This window comes from Grampus griseus (genome assembly GCF_964374135.1).
Source record: "Grampus griseus genome assembly, chromosome: 8".
NCBI classification, from domain to species: domain Eukaryota; kingdom Metazoa; phylum Chordata; class Mammalia; order Artiodactyla; family Delphinidae; genus Grampus; species Grampus griseus.
This window is the reverse complement of record NC_139002.1, coordinates 106,086,107-106,105,866: the sequence shown is the minus strand read 5'-3', so window position 1 is coordinate 106,105,866 and position 19,760 is coordinate 106,086,107. Positions and strand designations below refer to the sequence as shown.

At 53.6% G+C, this 19,760-nt stretch overlaps 2 protein-coding genes across 2 annotated transcripts; both read left to right on the top strand.

The window, feature by feature from the left end:
• Positions 1–348: 348 nt before the first annotated feature.
• MRGPRF (MAS related GPR family member F) lies at positions 349–2,370 on the top strand. Its single transcript, XM_082660842.1, has one exon. The coding sequence runs from the start codon at positions 500–502 to the stop codon at positions 1,550–1,552; it is 1,053 nt and encodes a 350-aa protein (XP_082516968.1). The 5' UTR covers positions 349–499; the 3' UTR covers positions 1,553–2,370.
• Positions 2,091–18,108, top strand: MRGPRD (MAS related GPR family member D; the record flags this gene model as incomplete). The annotated part of the gene is made up of 5 exons (XM_082660138.1): positions 2,091–2,110; positions 3,601–3,778; positions 4,115–4,203; positions 17,161–17,392; positions 17,482–18,108. 5 exons carry the CDS (start codon positions 2,091–2,093, stop codon positions 18,106–18,108), a joined length of 1,146 nt encoding a protein of 381 aa, XP_082516264.1.
• Between the last annotated feature and the right edge of the window lie 1,652 nt (positions 18,109–19,760).

Sequence of the window (19,760 nt, the reverse complement as noted above, 5' to 3'; positions counted from 1 at the left end):
TTTGCACCCAAACAGTTTGTATCTTCTAAGAACAAGGACATAGCCACGGTACATTTTCCTCTTCAGAAACTGTAACGTTGGTACAATACATAGTCCACGTTCCCATTTCCCAGTCATCCCCCTAATAGCCTCTATAGTGATGGTTAGATCCACTCTACAATCCACGCTTACAGCCCTGCGTTAATTAGTCATGTCTCTTTAGTTTCCTTCGATATGGAAAGCTTCCTCAGTTTTTCTTTATCTTGCACAACATGTACATTTTCTGGCCGGTGGACCACCCGGTACCTTTATGAGGGACCGATGCTTTTCACCATTTTTACTATCACTCCTGTAGGCTGTGAGCTCCAGACTCTGGGGCACAGCATGGCAGCACTATGTCAGATCAAGGGTGTCTCTGCTCCAGCTGGAGCCCATTCATTGCTCCAGAGCCACGTCTGTAATCAGGACCAACACACCTGGGCTCAGCTGCAGGTTTGGGGGCGGAGCCCAGCACACCTGGATGCAGGTGCGGGTTTGGGGATGGAGCCCAGCCAGTATCACCGCGTGTCTCCCCTCCACGCCTGCGCAGATGTGTCCGGGAGTGAGCGAGGCCCCGGAGCTCTACGGCCGCGGCTTCCTGACCATCGCGCAGATCGCCATGCTGCCACCGCCAGCCGTCATGAACTACATCTTCCTGCTTCTCTGTCTGTGCGGCCTGGTGGGCAACGGGCTGGTCCTCTGGTTTTTCGGCTTCTCCATCAAAAGGAGCCCCTTCTCCATCTACTTTCTGCACTTGGCCAGCGCGGACGTCGGCTACCTCTTTAGCAAGGCCGTGTTCTCCATCCTGAACACGGGGGGCTTCCTGGGCTCGTTTGCCGACTACGTCCGCGCGGTGTCCCGGATCCTGGGGCTCTGCATGTTCGTCACCAGCGTGAGCCTCCTGCCAGCCGTCAGCTCAGAGCGCTGCCTGTCGGTCATCTTCCCCTCCTGGTACTGGCGCCGTCGGCCCAAGCGCCTGTCGGCTGTGGTGTGCTCGCTGCTCTGGAGTCTGTCACTCCTGGTCACCAGCATCCACAGCTACTTCTGCGTGTTCCTGGGCCGCCAGGCGTCTGGGCCGGGCTGCGGGCACGTGGACACCTTCCTGGGCATCCTGCTGTTCCTGGTCTTCTGTCCGCTCATGGTGCTGCCCTGTCTGGCGCTCGTCCTGCACGTGGAGTGCCGGGCCCGGCGGCGCCAGCGCTCGGCCAAGCTCAACCACGTCATCCTGGCCATGGTCTCGGTTTTCCTCGTGTCCTCCATCTACTTAGGGATCGACTGGTTCCTCTTCTGGGTCTTCCAGATCCCGGCCCCCTTCCCCGAGTACGTCACCGACCTGTGTATCTGCATCAACAGCAGCGCCAAGCCTGTCGTCTACTTCCTGGCCGGCAGGGACAAGTCACAGCGGCTGTGGGAGCCCCTCAGGGTGGTCTTCCAGCGGGCCCTGCGAGACGGGGCCGAGCCGGGGGAGGCGGGGGGCAGCACACCCAACACGGTCACCATGGAGATGCAGTGCGCCTCGGGGAATGCCTCGTGAGAGGCCAGCTGCTGGAGGGGAGGCGGCGGCCAGCTGGAGTGGCCTCCAGAGACCCTTTGCAGGAGTCAGGAGTTGGGCAGCAGCCCCGGGGCCCGAGTGCAAGGAGAAAAATCTGCTCCCCGCCCGCGTGCCGCCTTCTCCCAGGGCAGAGGCTCTGGGGGTGGCCGAGAGACAGAAGAGCCACTTCCAAACAGACCCCATGGCCTCACCAGGCTCCCCTCAGCTATCCTCCTTCCGTGACCCACGGCAGAAGTTGCCCCCGGGCGGTGGGCCGGGTGTGGGGCTCCTCCCCGCCCCAGGATGGCCAGGAAAGGAGAGGAGGGGGTCACGCAGCCCATCCACCTCCTGCCCCATCAGCCAGCCCTCCTGAGAACAGCCAGCCCATCGCCCGTCGGGCCAGCATCTTTGTCCTGCTGTTGGGACACCAGCTGTCTCCTTTCTGCCCTGTCAAGGCAAGGGTGCTACCTGGGAGACGCTTCTCCTTAACCCGCCTGGGAGCCCAGTCTTTCTGCACATGATGTTCCCTTTGGTGGCCGAAATGGGGGAGCCTCTGGCACGGCAAGTGCCTGGACGCAGGAAAAGCCGTCGGCTGGCTTGAGTGGCTCACTCTCGTTTCTGACTCCATGCCAGCCGGCATGTCTGAGCTGCCGTCCGCCTGGTCTGAGGGGCTCCGGAAGGCCGTCCAGGCAGTCTCTGGGCTATAGCCCCACCCAAAAGTGGGCACTGGCTCTACCTGGCCGCCTCAGCCCACCTACAAGCACGGTGGCCCAGTTTGATGAAAGATAATACGTGTATATCAATAAACGTTTTCTATCTCGCAGCGAGGAAGGCTTCCTGCCCTCTGTCCTGTCTGTGATCTTGTTCTCACAGTGAGGACCCCACTGGCATCCGAAGCCCAGACGGGCAGCCTTTCCACGCCGCCCCCCGTGCAGCCCGCTCTGTACCCCAGTTCCCGTGCCGCCTCTCCCGGCTGGCCGGTCTACACACCGGCGTGCTCCCTCTCCTGCTAGGGTGTCCACTCCTCTGCCGGAGTGAGCTTGGTCCCCACGCTACGCTCTGTTGGCTAACCCCCATGCACTTTTCACCCACCCAGGGCCCCCCCACTCCCCCTGGGAACCTTAGTTATCATCACACCTACTGGGTTCTAGGCTCTCTGCTGGCTACTAATACAGTCCCTGCCCATGAAGAACACAGTGTGCGGGCTTCCTTGGTGGCGCAGTGGTTGAGAATCCGCCTGCCGATGCAGGAGACACGGGTTCAAGCCCTGGTCCGGGAAGATCCCACACGCTGCGGAGCAACTAAGCCCGCGCACCACAATTACTGAGCCTGCGCTCTAGAGCCCACGAGCCACAACTGCTGAAGACTGCATGCCTAGAGCCCGTGCTCCGCAACAAGAGAAGCCACTGCAATGAGAAGCCCGTGCACTGCAACGAAGAGTAGCCCCAACTACAGAAAGCCCACGCACAGCAACAAAGACCCAACGCAGGTCTTATTTTATTTATTTATTTATTTAAAATTTATTTATTTAAAAATAAATAAATAAATAAGTTTAAATAATAATAAAAGAACACAGTGTGTCCACACAGAGACCCCCGGGGTGGCTGCTGCATCCTCGGCGATATTGCACGCCCTGCCCCACCCAGAACTCTCTGTCCTAAGCTCTCTGAGGCAGGGCTGGCGTCCCTGTGCCTGTCACTACCCGACCCCCCAGCCATAGGCTGAAGCCCCTCCCAAGAGACAGCCTCCACTAGAACCGGGCCGGACGGCTCCCTGGCCAGCGCCTCGCCTCTGGCAGCCCCAGGAACAGGCCCATCTTGGGCTTCTGATGCCCAGCCTGGGACCCCCGCCACTTTGGGGGAAGACCTGGGAAAACTGCTCACTGCATAAGCCCGGGAGAGACCAGGGCAGGGGCGTCCAGGTCCGGGGCAGGAGCAGGGAGCCCCTCTTCTGTGGAGAGCCAGGAGATGGCAGGGTGGGCGGGGCGGCTGATGGAGGGAACTGCCCCTCCAGGAGGCAGTACCGCCTGGTGGCTGGCATTCTGCCTGCAGAGCCCTGGTGATCGCGGAGAAGGGCTGCAGCACCACCGTCGGGCCGGCTGACCACCAAGTGCACTGCCCTGACAACCAGCACCCGGCAGCCCGGCCCCCTTTGCTCACAGCCCCAGCTGCTGCCCCAGCAAGGCCACCGCTCTGTGTGGTCCAGTGGCGAAGTTTCCAGGAGCTTCGGGTGATGAAGCCGGGGTGCCCACCCGCCCCTTTCCCAGCCCCTGGGGTGCACCCTCCCCAGCCTCTCCTCCACACACCAGTCAGAGAATCCCGGGAAAGCAGAGTTGGAGGCCACCACAGCTGACACTTCTGGGGACCTGAGAAACCAAGTGGGGTCCTGACGATGCGCGTCAGGGGGTGGGGTCGGGACCACTGGCTGGAAAGCTCCCAGAGGTGCAGGCCTCCCTCCACACGGCGGAACGGCTTCCCAGGCCTGCAGGTGCCCCAGGGGGCCATCCAAGGCCTGGTTCCTCGGGGCGCAGTGCATCCCAGCCCCTGGGGTTCCCCTCTTCCTCAGGAGCCCCAAGCCCCCCGTGGGGAGCTGACCCCCACCCGGGAGCTCGACGGCGCCTTCCTGCCTCTGCCGCGGCTCAGAACCCAGGCCCGGTGGGTGGGTGGGCAGCCCTCACCAACTAACAGGGCCTGGAGGTCAGGACAGGGCTGGGCCTTGTATGAACGTACACGTGCCCCTGGCAGACGCTAAGCCCAGAAGGGCGGGGGGCGAACTCCAGCAATGGGGCCTCTCCCGGCCCCGGGACCTTTCTCCCTGAAGTCTTGCTAGGAAGTCAGGCCTCTTCTCCTTTCTGCCACTCCAGCCCCCGGGCAGCGTCCAGGCACAACCTGCCCACGCCCTGACCACCTCGCTTCTGTGCTAGTGGTTCTGTGCTGCTGGTGGGGAAAAGGCCCACATACCCACAAGCAGAAGCCTCAGGCCCTCGACCACTTTCCTCCTCCCTCCTTTGGTATTTAATTACTGAAGGGGCCACGGAGCCCACTGCAGGGGTGGGGTGATGCGCCTCTGCTATCCCCACGCCCCTAAAACGGCATATCCGGGCCCCCCCGCCGTGGTGACCAAAAGCCTCCTTCTTCCTGGGTGTCCCATAAAGGCAGGAAGTCAAGGGTCCCCAAACATCACAGATTTCCACCCTGAAACTGCCTGGGGCAAGGGCTCTAGCCATTCTCCTTTGACACCTGCTGGTCAACAGAGTCATAGAATCGTGATTCGGGGAGTGAAGTCCCGTACCTACCAGGCAGCTTCTAGGCGGCTGGACAAAGAAACAACACTTGTTCCCCCGTCCCCCAACGGGACGTGAGGGAGGGGAGAGCCACGGGCAGGACAGAGCTCTCCACGTTTTCATACTTCCTGTCACCGCTGTCTCTACAGACGTGAGCAAGTGGGGAAACACACTCTTAGGTACACACGGGATACACACGGTCAAACTTGGAAAGCCAGAGCCAGCCTCAGGGAGGCCAGGGACCGCCACCCATGAGCCGTGGGACCTCGGTCTGCGGTGGCTCCGCGTCGCACACACTACGGTCAGGGCGCAGGGCGGCCACTGAAAGAGGGACATTCTCGGGAAGAGCCAGTACCAGCACTGCTCATCAGGGCAATGACTGTCATTTCTTGATGACCTACTATGCTCAGTGGGCCCTGGGCTGAGAGCTCCACGTGCGAATCTCATTTAATCTTCAGGACAGGGCTCTGCAGTACAGACTGTCAGCGGCCGTGGTGGACACCAGTGCTTACAAATGGCGTTCCTCGTCCAAGGTGGACGGCCCTGGCTGGAGCCCCAGGCATCATCACACAGTGGTTTTCTTGTTTCCCTGGAAGCTCAGGCCTCTGACCTCTGTGCTTCCCATCAGCAAAGCACTGGGAGTTGGGGTTCTGGGGTGATGCATGAAGTAGACAGGGCAAGCCCATCGCCGCCCAAGGACGCCCTGGACCGGCCTTGTTGGATTACACAGTCAATAGAGACCAAAGGAGAGGACAGCCCGGTTTTAGGCTGTAGATGTCTGGAATGGATTGGGGGATGGGAAGGCATACGTGTTCAACAGACGGCACAGTGAACAGCCTGGAAGCTGATACCTCTTCTGTCTCATCTTCCATCCTAATAAGAGGAAATGGAATGCCTCTCTGGCATCCGCCCAGCTTTCCTGAACATCCTACCAGTATGGTTTTGAGATAACTTGGGGTTTGTATTGCATGCCAGAATTTTGCAGCCCAAGATCTTTTCTGCACAGCTTGGTTCAGAACCCTCAGACAAGAAGATTCCTCTGTCTAGGGAACCAAAGGCTTCCTTTAGAAGGCAAGACAGAGGGATGGGTCCATTTAGGGTCCAGCCTCTCAGTGCTTGGGAGGAAGCTCCAGCCCAAGGAAGTGTGCCCTTAAGCAGGTTGGCTACAAGGCTGGGGAGCTCTGCATATGTGTTGCAGAATCTTCCAGAACCAGGACAACTGAGAACATGAGTACAAAAATATTACATTCTCAGCCAGTGGGGGCTGGAGAGTAGCCAGGAGGGGTTTGGAGAAAACAACAGGACACAGTTCACAAAATTAAAACTCATGGAAAACTCTGCTTCAGTGAGTCAGAATGCCAGCGCCAAGTTTCCTGGCAACTCAGAAGAAGCCTTCCCTAATCAGGCAGATTTTTTTTTTTTAAATCTTTGTAATTGATTTAATGGCGGTCTAATTGATATACAATAAGATACATCCATTTAATATGTAGCTCAATGATCTTTGACACATGTGTATATGCTCATGTCATCACCAAATCAATACACAGAATGCTTCCAACCCCCAGAGAAGAATATTTCCATCACCTCCCCCAAAGTTTCCTAACGCATCCAGCCAGTCCTCCCGCCTCTGCCCCCACCCTGAGGCAACCACTCATCTCTGCTTTATGCCTCTCTAAATTCTAGATTACAGATTAGTTTCATAAGCAGATTTTTTTATCAGCCAGGACTTTTGGTGACAAGTCACAGAAACCCCAGTTTAATCTAGTTTTGGTGGAGGGGTGGGTGGTGTAGGTGGAGTGTATGCATGTGTTTGAGGGAATTCACTGACTCACATACCAGGAAAGTTCCAGCGAGCGTGGACTACTCTTCATTGCGGTGTGTGGGCTTCTCATTGCAGTGGCTTCTCTTGCTGTGGAGCACAGGCTCTAGGCACATGGGCTTCAGTAGTTGTGGCACGTGGGCTCAGTAGTTGTGGTTCGAGGGCTCTAGAGCGCAGGCTCAGTAGTTGTGGCGCACGGGCTTAGTTGCTCCGTGGCATGTGGGATCTTCCTGGACCAGGGATGGAACCCGTGTCCCTTGCATTGGCAGGCGGATTCTTAACCACTGCACCACCAGGGAAGCCCCCAGAAGTGATTTTCAATTCAGACATAGCTGGATCTGGGCCCCTAATGATGTTCCTTCAGTTACTTTTCTTTTCTCCGTTTCTCATCTCTGCTTTTATCTGCACTGCCTTTATTCCCAGTGAATCAACTCAACAGCAGGTGACTAGCAGTTCCTGGTTTATATTCGACAAATTCAGCAATCCCAGCAGAAAGAGAGCATCCCTTTCCTGATAATTCTGGCAGAGGCCCCAATCATCACGCTCACTGGCCAGGCCCCAGGCACCAGCCCTCTCCTGGAGCGGGGGGCAGACTGGGGAGGAAGGAGGATGCCCACCTCACCAAAACCCAACAGGCTTAGAGCAGGGAAGATCTGGAGGCTGATACCCCAGCACCGAGCCCAGGATCTGTGGGCCATTTGCATCTCTCTCCATCAGATCCAGAGGCACTTCCCAATCCTAGCGACGGGTACCATCCCTCCAACCCAAATGAAGATGGCCACTCTCAAGACACACAATTCACAGTGGACAGGAGAAAGGAAAACTATGATCTTTTTTTAATCCCATTTGGAAAAGGAGAGAACAGAAACGGCACACAATGGTAGCGGTCCATAGCATATTCTACGCCGGACAGGAAGTAGTAAGGACTGGCAACGAGGCAGGTTCTTGATTGGCCAATAAGCATGGTCGCCAGAATCCAAGATGGCCCCCAACAGTCCACCTCCTGTATCCACAGACTTGTGTAGTCCCAGCTCCGTGAGTGTGGGCTGGACAAGGTAACTTGCTTCTAACCAACAGAATGGAGCAAAGATGATTAGGCTCCATGAGATTGTGACTCCCAGCTTGTGAACAGACGCTCCCCCGAGCTGGCTTTGAGGAAGGAAGCTGCTGTGTTGCAAGCTGCCATACTGGGGAGAGCCCGACAGCAAGGGGCTGAGGGTAGCTTCTGACCGACAGCCGGCAACACGCTGAGGCCTTCAGTGCAACAGTCCGCAAGGAACTTCATCCCGCCAACACCTGTGGAAGTCTGGAAGCAGGTAAGACGCCTCCAGAGACCACTTCCTGTTGGTCCCACAGGACGAGCCGTTGCCACCAGCTCTGGGCAGTGCTGCCCTCTGGACGCCTTCGTGGTGCTTGGTTTCTTTGCTTTCGGTCAGTTCCGTGAGCTGTTAACCAAGCCCAGATTCCTTGCTGAGTCACTCTCCTTGAATCTAAATTCAGGTCCGTGGAATTCTAGCCCTTGGGCACGGTTCTGGGCTCAGTCATCCCTCTGGCCTCAGCTGAAGGACCTCTGTGAGACCTCAGAGCCCTGAAAACGGGCGCGCTGGGAGTAGGCAGCAGAGCTGACCTGCCTCCCGGGCAGAGAGTGGGGCTTCCTCGTGGTCATCCCACCGGGACACTCAGGTCCCCTGAGGAGACTGCCCAGGTCTCCAGCTAACAGGTGGCAGAACTCGGACTTGAAACAAGGTCCTGGAGGCCAGACCCGGTGCTCCCTCCCCCCGAGCCTTCCCCAAGCAGAGCGCTGGGAGAGGACATCAGCCAGAGCGCCACCACGTGGACGTACTGGCCTCTCTCAGCCCACAAGGGCCCCCATTCCCTCCAGAGCCCCACGCTACCCCCCACCGATGGGGCCACTGATGCTCTGAGGTCGCCTCGGCCGTCCCAGTCGGCCTTCAGGAGGGGGGGCATTGTCGGGAGGGCGTAGGAGAGAGGTGACCCTCCCATCGCTCCTCGTGGGTGCCCAGTCTCATGCTCCATTCCCCTGCAGCCCAGCCGTCCCCCAGGCGGGGAGCTGGGGAGGCCACGCCTGGCCAGGCCCATTAGCCCTCAGCTGGCTCCTCTGCAGGCCTCCCAGGGGGTGAGGCCCGTGCCATTCGTGCATTTATACCTCAAGCTCCCCTTCCCGCTTCTCAGAGGGAGCCGGGGGAACGTTCTTTGGGGGCCCCAGGGACCGGGCGTCTCTGAGGCCAGGGTGGGGGGCAGCAGAAGACAGTTCAGAGCATCCCTGCTGAGCCGGGACGGGGGCAGGAGAGACTTGGGGCCTCGGGGCAAAGGGGTGCTGCCGAGACTCCAAGCAGAGCGAGGAGGGGGCTGCCACCTTCCCTGAAGGACTGAGCATCACGTCGGGGAACCAGGGGAGCAGCCCCTGGTTTCTACTCTCCGGGTGGAAGCAGGAGGCCACGCCAGTGACAGGTGAGCCCCTGCTAGCCCCAGGTAAGCGTGCAGCCCTGCCAGGTGCAGCTGGATGACGTGGGCAAGTGTTTCAGCTTCTCCAAGACCTCATCTCCTAAAAACAACGAACTAGTGAAGACTACCTTTAAAGTATTTAAAGGGGTGACGAGTGCTTACCACCCTCTGGGGTGCCTGCCACTTGGAGAGCCGCCCGCAATGGTGATAGCAGAGCCAGGACAAAGGTGAGACAGGCAGGTACCATGGGGAAGACGATTTAAGGAGAAGACATACAATTCGTTTTTGAAGAATCAGCTTATGAAACAACCAGGTGATTTATTCTCATTTATGTAAAAAAAATTGTATATGGAAATGCACAGAAAAAAACCTTCAAGGATGTAATCACACAGTAAATGGTGATACCCAGGGCAAAACCTTCTTTCTTCTTTACCATTTGAATCTTTAAAAATAAGACTGTTGGGGCTTCCCTGGTGGCGCAGTGGTTGAGAGTCCGCCTGCCGATGCAGGGGACGCGGGTTCGTGCCCCGGTCCGGGAAGATCCCACGTGCCGCGGAGCGGCTGGGCCCGTGAGCCATGGCCGCTGAGCCTGCGCGTCCGGAGCCTGTGCTCCGCAACGGGAGAGGCCACAACAGTGAGAGGCCCGCGTACCGCAAAAAAAATAAAATAAAAAATAAGACTGGGTATCTAATCTATGTAAATTTTGTATAGGCGTAAAGTACAAGAAGAAGTGGACGGCAGCATAAGAGTAGTGGGAAATAACACATTTCCGTAAGTCTTTCGTGGAATAGATAAAAATTCACACAAGCCTTTCGAGGACAGGAAGATGAACGCTAACTCGTAGATCCTATATTTTAAACCATCAACAAGCCGCGAGTGAGCATTTACTCCTGCAGGGACTGTGCTGGGGACCAGGGGGCAGTGGAGAGGGATCAAGTTGGACTCAGACCGGCCTGGGCGGCAGACACGTCAGCTGAACTAGCGTGTAAGGGAAGGAGGGCGAGGGTGTCTCGGGAGCACACAGCATAGCACTGAGTCTAGGGGCCACTCCACATTTATTGAGTGCCCACTGTGTGCCGGGACCTGACTCAGGGGTAACCAAGATACAAACTCCCCCTGCTGTACAGGGGACCTCACTTGGGTGAAGCCAGGCATTAACAGCAAGCCGTGTACATATGGTTTACTTTTATTTGGAAGTATTCATCATTCATTATTTCCTTTCATGGGTGCATTTGTCTGCTCAGCTGCCATAACAAAATACCTCAAACAGAGGGCATTAAAAAAGCAGACATTTATTTTCTAACAGTTGTGGAGGCTGGAAGCCTGAGATCAAGATGCCAGACAATTCTGTGCCAAGTGATGGCTCTCTTCTTGGCTTGCAGACCGCCGCCTTCTCACTGTCTTCACATGGCAGAGGGGTGGGGGACAGGGAGGTGGGGAGAGAGAGAGAGAGAGCGCGCTCTGGCATCTCTTCTTAAAAGGACACCACTCCTACTGGATTAGGGTCCCACCCTTATGACCTCATTTAATCTTAATTATCTCCCTAAAGGCCTTGCTCCAAATACAGTCACATTGGGGATTAGGGTTTCAACAGATGAATTTGGGGGGCGACACCATTCAGCCCTCTTTTTTTCCCTCAGTCCCAATATTTGATCTCCCTTCTATTTTCGCTGAAAGAGAAGATACCTTAAAAAGAGCAGCTGCATCTTCCCACCTCGTGTCCTGTACCCATGGCTGGACTCTCTGCTCCCCTCTGGGCTGACACCCCAGCTCCCAGCCGGGCCAATCCCTGGGCTGTACCCGGTCCTGTGGGCTCTCACCTCCCCCAGGACCCCTTCCTGCAGCTTTCCTGATCATCAGCTTCCCCCTCTCTGCTGAATCACACCCATCTGCATACAAACAGGCAATAACATCCTTCTTTTAAAATAAGTAAAACCAGGGACTTCCCTGGTGGTCCAGTGGTTAAGACTCTGCGCTTCCACTGCAGGGTTACGGGTTCAATCCCTGGTCGGGGAACTAAGATCCCACATGCCGTGCGGCACAGCCAAAATAATAATAATAAAATAAAGTGAGTAAAGCCTCTGCCTCCAAGTCTCATTTCTCTGCCCTCCCCACCCACCTACCCATTATGTCAAATCCCTTCAAAAAGCCACCCGCACTCCCTGACTCCACCTCTGGCCCCTCAGTGCATTCGGGGGGGTCTCTGCTGCTGATTGCCGCCCCCTTGGAGGGGTCTTCTGGAACCACCAGCCCCTCCCACCCCTGCCCACTCTACCCCTTCCTCCTGCTCTGTTATCTGTGAGAGTCCTATGAACACTCCTGCATAACCGCGGTCACGGTCTCTGTGACAGTTACCGCGTCAGAAGCTGTGTTCTTGCTGACCGACCACTTCCCCTCAGAACCTCAACCCCAGGAGAGAAGCAAGTGTCTGTCTTCTTGTCACTAGCACCCCCAGGACCTGGAGTAGCTTTGGTTCCGTCTGCCCTCAGTCAGCGTTTGCAAGGTGGATACCTGACGAATGCTAGGAAGAAGCAGGCAGGGGCAGGTGGGGTGGGAGGTGTCGGCCCGTGTGCATCTCCCCCCTCCCCACTCAGCAGGGGCAGGACCCTGTCCTCCCCTCCTGGGAGAGCGGCCCAGCCCAGCTCACTCTGTGTGGCTTGAGTGGATGTGTGTTCACGGAGCCCTGTGGGCAGCAGCCCAGCAGCAGTGGCCTAGGATGGTGGAGGGGTCCCGCTGGCTGAAGAGAGGCCGGGGGAATGCCCGTCTGAGCCCTGGGAGGAGGCTCATTTGATCCTTCAGGGCACCCCCTCCACCTGGCCTCTCCCAGCTGCCCTCGGACCTCAGTACCTCCCAGCCCCACCCAGCCTCCGAATCCCCACTTTGTTAGTTACCCCCCATCCCCAGTCCATCTCCGTACCCGGCGGCCGGTGTAACTGTCTAACTGTGTATTCCCTACCTCCTGCCAACTGTGAGTTCTGTGAGGACGGGCTCTGTCCATCAGAGTCATTGTTGTACATGTGTTCTGTGTGTGCACGTGTACACGTATATCCATGTCTGGGCATGTTGTGTGTGTGTGCACATGTACTATGTGTGTATGTGCTATGATTATATATGTATTTGTATGTTGTCTGTATGTATATATGCTATTATATGTGTTTGCTATATGTTTATCTATATGTATATGTGCTATTGTATATGTGTATGTCGTATGTTTATATTGATATATATATGACACGTGCTGTGTGTGCTATATGTAGGTATATGTCGTGTGTGCACGTATATGTATATATGCTATTATGTATGTGTATGTGTTCTCTCTCTATAGAACTATGTAACTGGCACATAGTATAAATTTGTTAAATATTATTTAAACTTGTGTTGAACCTAAAGGAAAGACTTCTGACTGTAGCCACAAGGCACCTTTGGAGGTTGGTATCTGTGTAACATGGTACCACGCTCTCACGGTGGCTACAAAGAAATGTGGGAGAAAACAATCTCCTCCCACCCACCCACATAGAATACAGAGCTGAAAGATGGAAGACGGGAAGGGAAATCTCCAGGTGCCCCAGGACACTTGCAACTAGAGCTGATGCCGACGGCCCAAGGTACATCAGACAGGTAGAGGCTCCGGGGGCAGGAGCTAGGTGGGGCTGGGGCGAGGAAGGGGAGAGGGGCTGAGAGGTAGCCTTGGGGCAAAATAAGGAGGAGAGAGCTTGATCAGGGGGAACTCCATGAGGCCAGAACCTGGGAGGACCCCGCTGCTTAAAGAAAGCAATGTCCACCCCAATGTCTTTAGGACCTTCTGCCTGCCTTAGGGAGAAGGGGAAGGGAAGGGGGCTGGGTGGAGGGTGGGTGGAGTTGGACACCAATTCGAGTAATCAAAGCCCCAAATTTGTACCATTCACAGGTGTAGAATCTCAATTTACACCAAATCTCCAAGCCAAGACATTCAGGGGCTTCCCAGGTGGCGCAGTGGTTAAGAATCCGCCTGCCAATGCAGGGGACATGGGTTCGAATCCTGGTCCAGGAAGATCCCACATGCCGCCAAGCAACTAAGCCCGTGCACCACAATTACTGAAGCCCTGCGCTCTAGAGCCCGCGAGCCACAACTACTGAAGCCCGCACGCCTAGAGCCTCTGTTCTGCAACAAGAGAAGCCACCGCAATGAGAAGCCCGCGCACCGCAACCAAGGGTACCCCCGCTCGCCACAACTAGAGAAAGCCCGCCTGCAGCAATGAAGACCCAATGCAGCCAAAAATTGTTTTAATTAAAAATTTAAAAAAAAAGAAATTCAACAAAATCCAAGTCTTGGACCAGTGAAATCCTTTGAAATCCCAAAAGAAGTCAATGCCAAATGTATGAGTAGCAAAACTTTGGCAACCTAGTGGGTCTCGCATAAGAAGAAGTAACGTTATTCCTGTAGAAGACAGTCTCGTATTTGCAAAGCACATGCGGAATGAATAGGGAGATTAGGAAACATTAATTAAAAATTGATATCAGATCAAATAAACTTTAAGGCTAAAAAAGTATTAAAGATGAGGAAGGTCACTACATAAAAGGTACAATTCACCAGATCATATAATATTCTTGGACTTGTATACACTTAACAAAGTTTCAAAATAGGTGAAGGAAAGAGAAAAATGACAAACTACAATCATAATTGGTTAATATTTGTAAAAGACAAAAAATTAATCAGGATACAGATCATTTAAACAATGCAATTTTAAAAGCTTAATCAAATAAGTTAATAAAGTAAACAGAGGGACTTCCCTGGAGGTCCAGTGGTTGGGACTTGGCCTTCCAATGCAGGAGATGTGGATTGGATCCCTGGTCAGGGAGCTAAGATCCCACATGCCTCGTGGCCAAAAAAACAAATTCAATAAAGACTTTAAATAAATAAATAAATATGCAGAAATTGGCCATCTCTTATGCTACCAAGTGAGTCTCACAAGTACCAAAAAATTGACCACATTATCTGACCACAACACAATATTAGAAACCAATAATGAGAAGACAGCCAAAGCATGTATTGTAAAATGTATTTCTAAATAATTTATGGAAATTTAAAATTCAAATTTTAAATGTTTTAAATGGTTTTAATTTGTAAAATTTTAGATATCAAAAACAATGAAGACACTACATATCAAAACTCATGAAACATCTAAGGAAATACTTAGTAGCATATTGATAGCCCTAAATACCTATTAGAAAAAGAACATTTGAAAATTAATTACCAGAGAATTCAACACAAGACGCTGCAAAAAGAATCACAGGGTAAATCCAAAGAAAGCAGAAGAAATAAAAGCATAAACTGAGAAAATGGGAAGCAAAGAAACAACAGAGTTGATTTTTTTAAATAATAGTTCTTGAAAACAAACCTCTGGCAAACTGATAAAGAAAAAAAAGAGCAAAGTCACAAATTTAAAATGGCAAATAGAATTGAGGTTTTAAAAATTGTAAAAGAATACCATGTAAAGTATTATACCAATAAATGTGGAACCAGAAAGCATGAGCAATTTTCTAGAAAAATAACTTTACTTACTTTAACTCAAGAAGAGAATGAAAATCTAAATAAACCTAAAATATTAAATAAATTGGAGTTTGGGGTTTTTTTTTCCCAAAGCCATGCGTATCCACTAACACTCACATAAAAATTACCAGACCAGATGGTTTTACCTTCTGCCAAGTGTTCAAAGAAAGATAATCCTTACATGACACAAATTGTTCTAGAGGGTAGAGAAAAAGGACTCTCTCTCCAAGTCATTTTATGAAGCAGTATAACCTTACAGCTTTGAAATGAAAAATAGACAAAGATAGCACCAGAAGGGAAAATTATGGACCAATTTCACTTATGAACACAGATGAAAATTTTCTAAATAAAATCAGAACAACAGGAGGTTAAAAAAAGAAAAAGACACAGCAAAGTAGAAATGGTTTATCTTAGAAATATAAGGATGAATGAACACCAGAAAATGTATCAATATATATTCACCACATAAATAGACTAAGGGAGAAAAAAGAGAAAATTATTAAGTAGACACCACAGGAAAAAATCATGATAAATTTCATCATTCATTTATTTAAAAAAACTCTTAAAAAACTAAGAGGGGAACTTTCTCACCTTGATAAAAGATACTACCAAAACCTTAGAGCAAATACCATATCTAATGGAGAAACATTAGACACATTTTCTTTTTAAGATTAGCAGAGAGATAAATGTGCCTGATTCCAGTCATTGTTCAGCATAATGCTAGGTGTTCTGGGCTGTGCTATAAGACATGAAAAAGAAATTAGAGGTATGAGGACAGTTACATAGAAAACCAAAATACTCAACATACAAAGTGATAGAAATGATAAACTAAATGAGGTCATTTGCCTGATTAATAAAAACTACAAAAATCATCAGTGTGTCTCTACACCATCAATAATCAACAGGAAGATATCCTGTAGCCATGATGGAGTAACTGGTACGAGACTAGCCCTCCCACTGTGAACAACCAAAAAACTAAAGAAAACATAAGAAACAACTGTTTGCAGATACTGGACAAGAGGCATCCCAGGATTACAATCTCTGAGACAAGAGAAATATGAGGTGAGCTCTAGTATCACCCCAGCTTTCTGCTTGGAGCTACTCTCTGGACAGTGGTACAGGAAGTGGGGAAAGCCAGGCAGAGCATGGTGGTCTCCCTGAGTTAAAGATAGAGAAGTCAGACTTTGGGGAGATTGAAGTGGCTGGAATTTGTGAGATGGAGTATCAGAGAGAAGGGAGCCAGCTACTCAGAGAAAGAACTGCAAAAATCTGCAGAGGGTCCCCTTGAGTCTTTGGTGGAAAATCAGGCTGGGCATAGAAGGATGAAACTCCATGAAACTGGCAAAGAAAAGCTACCTAGTAGCTGTCAGTTAAAAAACCCTGGGGGGTTCACACAAAGCCACATATACTTTATTTTTTCTTTAATATTTATTTATTTGGCTGCACGTAGCCTTAGTTGTGGCACACCGGATCTTTGTTGCAGCATGCGGGATCTTTTTTTTCAGCTGCGGCTTGCAAACTCTTAGTTGCGGCATGTGGTATCTAATTCCCTGACCCAGGATGGAACCCAGGTCCCCTGCATTTGGAGCACAGAGTCTTAGCCACTGGACCACCAGGGAAGTGCCCTGCCACATATACTTTAAAAACAACAACAGTGTGTTGATGTTTTAGGGACAGACAAACCAATGACACAGAATGGAGACTTCAAAAACAGTCCCATGTATAAATGAGAATATCCTAGAAACATACTGTTGAGTAAAAAAAACAAAAACCAAAAAAACAGCACAAATTCTAAATCTCAACATTTATGTAAATTAAAAATACTTTATGGGCAACCACCTGTTTTGAAAGATAATTAAATGTCTAAGGACGTATGTTAAACAGGTTAGAACAGGTGTGGGAAGGGAGGGGAGAAAGAGGATGGAATGAAGCGGGTAACTGAAACCAATAAATGATTTTATTTGATTTTCAGTGGCCTGATGATCCTGGTGCACCATAAAGTCAGGGTATAACTAAACTGTTCTTTGCACCTGAGGTCCAGTTTAAAAAAATTAATTCACAGGGCTTCCCTGGTGGCGCAGTGGTTGAGAGTCTGCCTGCCGATGCAGGGGACACGGGTTTGTGCCCTGGTCGGGGAAGATCCCACATGCCGCGGAGCGGCTGGGCCCGTGATCCACGGCCGCTGAGCCTGCACGTCCGGAGCCTGTGCTCTGCAACGGGAGAAGCCACAACAGTGAGAGGCAGGCCCTCGTACCAAAAAAAAAAAAAAAAAATTAATTCTCAGAATTTGAAGATTTTGGGACAAAGGGCATCTGTAACAACTTGGCATCTGCAGTGGTGGACCTGCTGGCAGATCCAGGCAGGGTGGGAGCCATGGGGAACGGGTCATGGTCTGTTGCAAAAAGAACCCAGCGTGAGAGTCCTGAAAGAGAAAAATTGGGTGGGGGGCTCCCAGGAGTCCCCCGGGCTCCAAGCAACACAGAATCTCACGCTGGTCTATCTCCCTTCCATAGGATGAACAAGACTCTGAACAGCGGCCAGACCCTGGCAGCAAACTGGAACAGCCCCGGGGTGCACGTGCTGGGCACGGCCCACTGGGTGCTGGGCGCCCTGGTCATGTTCACCTGCGTGGGCAGCATCATGGGCAACGGCCTGGTGGTCTGGCTGCTGGGCTTCCATGGGCAGAGGGTTCCCTACAAAGTCTGCATCCTCCACCTGGCCGTGGCCGACCTCCTCATCCTCCAGGCTCAGCCTAGAAAGCATCCCACTGGGAGGGGATGGGCCACGCATGGCCCACATGGGCCACGTGGCCGACCCACGAGGTGGTGGCCCAGGTGGCTGGCCTGAGCCTGCTGACGGCCATCAGCACGCAGCGCTGCCTCTCTGTCCTCCTCCCCGTCTGGTACAAGTGTCACCGGCCCCGGCACCTGCCGGGCACGGTGTGCGTCCCGCTCTGGGCGCCGTCCCTCCTGCTGAGCACACTGGCCTCGCTCTGCGGCAGCTTCTGGCACCGGGACGAATGGCAGTGCTTCACGGTGGACCTGATCGTCAGCATCCTCATCACGGGGACCTTCACGCCTGCGATGGCCACGGCCAGCCTCACCCTCTGCACGCAGGTGCAGAGAAGCTCCCAGCGGCGCCGGCCCACGCGGCTGTACGTGGCCATCCTGGCCTCCGTCCTGGTGTTCGTCTGCGTCCTGCCCCTCGGCGTCTCCGGGTTCCTTCTCTACTGGCTGGACCTGCCCCAGCGGATGAAGACTCTGTTCAGTCGCTTCGCCCGCCTCTCCCTGTCCGTGAGCAGTAGCGCCAACCCGGTCATCTACCTCCTGGTGGGCAGTCGGGGCGGCCGAGCCTGCGGGAGCCCCTGGGGGCCCATGCTGCGCAGGGCGCTGTGGAAGGAGCCCGAGCTGGAGGAGGGGCAGACGCTCTCCACTGGCACCAACGACGAGGCGGGGGTCTGAGAGCACCGCGCCCTGGACGCCGCCTGCCTGGCTGGCCAGCTGTTGGGAGCCCCGCAGGCTTTGCGTCTCACCCTCTCGGGGTCCCCTTCCTACCTGCCAAGGCTCCCCCACTGAATGTCATGTCCCAGATCTCACAATGCAACTCAGCTGGGAAGATGAAACATAATTTTTTCGCTTGGGGAGGATGTTCTGGCTAGAGGGCAGATGTTAGCGTTCAGCCCTGGCCTGTTTGATGCTAATTATCTAAATCGTCTCTACAGGTGGGTAGCATGTTTCCCATTTGGGTGGGAAGGGGCGCCCTCCCAGCCTCCTCCCCCTAAGACAGTATCTTAGTACAGGAGGTGGGATGTGGCTTGTGTGACCCTGTGGCCCCAGGCTGGTCCTTGGGCATGTGCTGGTAGCAGCTGGCTGCAGGGTGGTGCCCCTGGTCCACCTTCCACCAGATGTCGGGCTGACCCCCTCCATCCCTGCAGGCTGCAGGCAGTCTACTGTGTTGCCACTGCTGACCCGGCTCCTGCTGGCCGCGGGTCATGAGATGGCCTTGTCCTCCATGTGGCACCTGGGCGGCACCTGACCCCTGGCCTTTGCCTTCGGGTCGCCTTGCACCCACGGCAGGTCTGATTGCTTTCCCCCAGGAGGCCACACTGCAGCCGGAGAGCCCCTGGCCGACCCCTCTGGAGAGGGACAGTTGTTGAGGGGACGGTGCCCCAGGAGGCGGGGGCAGCCTGGAGGCAGCTTCATCCCAGAGACCCACGTGACTAGCAGAACGAGAGTCTGTGCCCCAAATGATTGCCCCCCACCAGGGTCTCCCTCAGCTTGCCCCAAACACTTCTCCCTTTCCCGTGTCAAAGTGCAAAAAGGGAAAATTGGGGGCGATGCCCTTCTCCCCACCCTCCCTCTTTTCTTCCCACCAGCTCCTGGGTCCAGGACAAGAGCGGATGCATCACACCCTTTGCTACCGTCCAGTGTCCAGCCTCGTGCCTGGGGGCTTGGGTGGAAAGGGGGCGTCATGGGAGGTCCATGATGGGAAAGCATAGAGAGGAGGGGGGAGGAAAGACAGGAAGTGGAAAGGGTGGTTCCCAGGACCCCAGCCCCACCCGCACAGCGGCATCTTGTCGTGTGATCCTATTCTGTGCATCAGTAGCGGAAGAATACTTCATTCCTTCTCTTGGCATCCTTCCGAAGCAGTTCCCAAGCTCCTCCTGAAACATGGAGGCTTCGAGCCAGATGGGGCGAAGGTCAGAGCTTCAGAAAGGAAGAGAAAAGCTCGTTGATAATCTATAAAAAGTACAGTATCACAGCAAATCTCCGAGTCTAGAACTGGGATTCCTGGGAACTAGCGTGTGTGGAGCTGGGGCCCATCGTCCTCGCCTCTGCTGCCCACCCCCCCCACCCCCGCCAACCCCTGTCCTGGCCTCCCCGTGGCATTCACTGAACTGAGCTGAGGACTGCGCGGCCCCTGGAAGCAGGTGTGCCCTCTGTTCCCTGGGTCACCTGCTTTCCCATCTCAGCTCAGACCCCCAGGTCTGCGTGTCCCAGGGAGGCGTGAGAGGTGGAGGCTCTTTATCAGTCATTCCAGGCATCTTACGGAGCACCCAGCACCAGTTTGGACCTCGCATGCCATAAGCACTAATAAGCGCTCATTTGTTTAA

Excerpts from the sequence above, each read along its gene's own strand:
- MRGPRF (XM_082660842.1), top strand. The coding sequence starts at position 500 with ATGCAGGTGCGGGTTTGGGGATGGAGCCCAGCCAGTATCACCGCGTGT.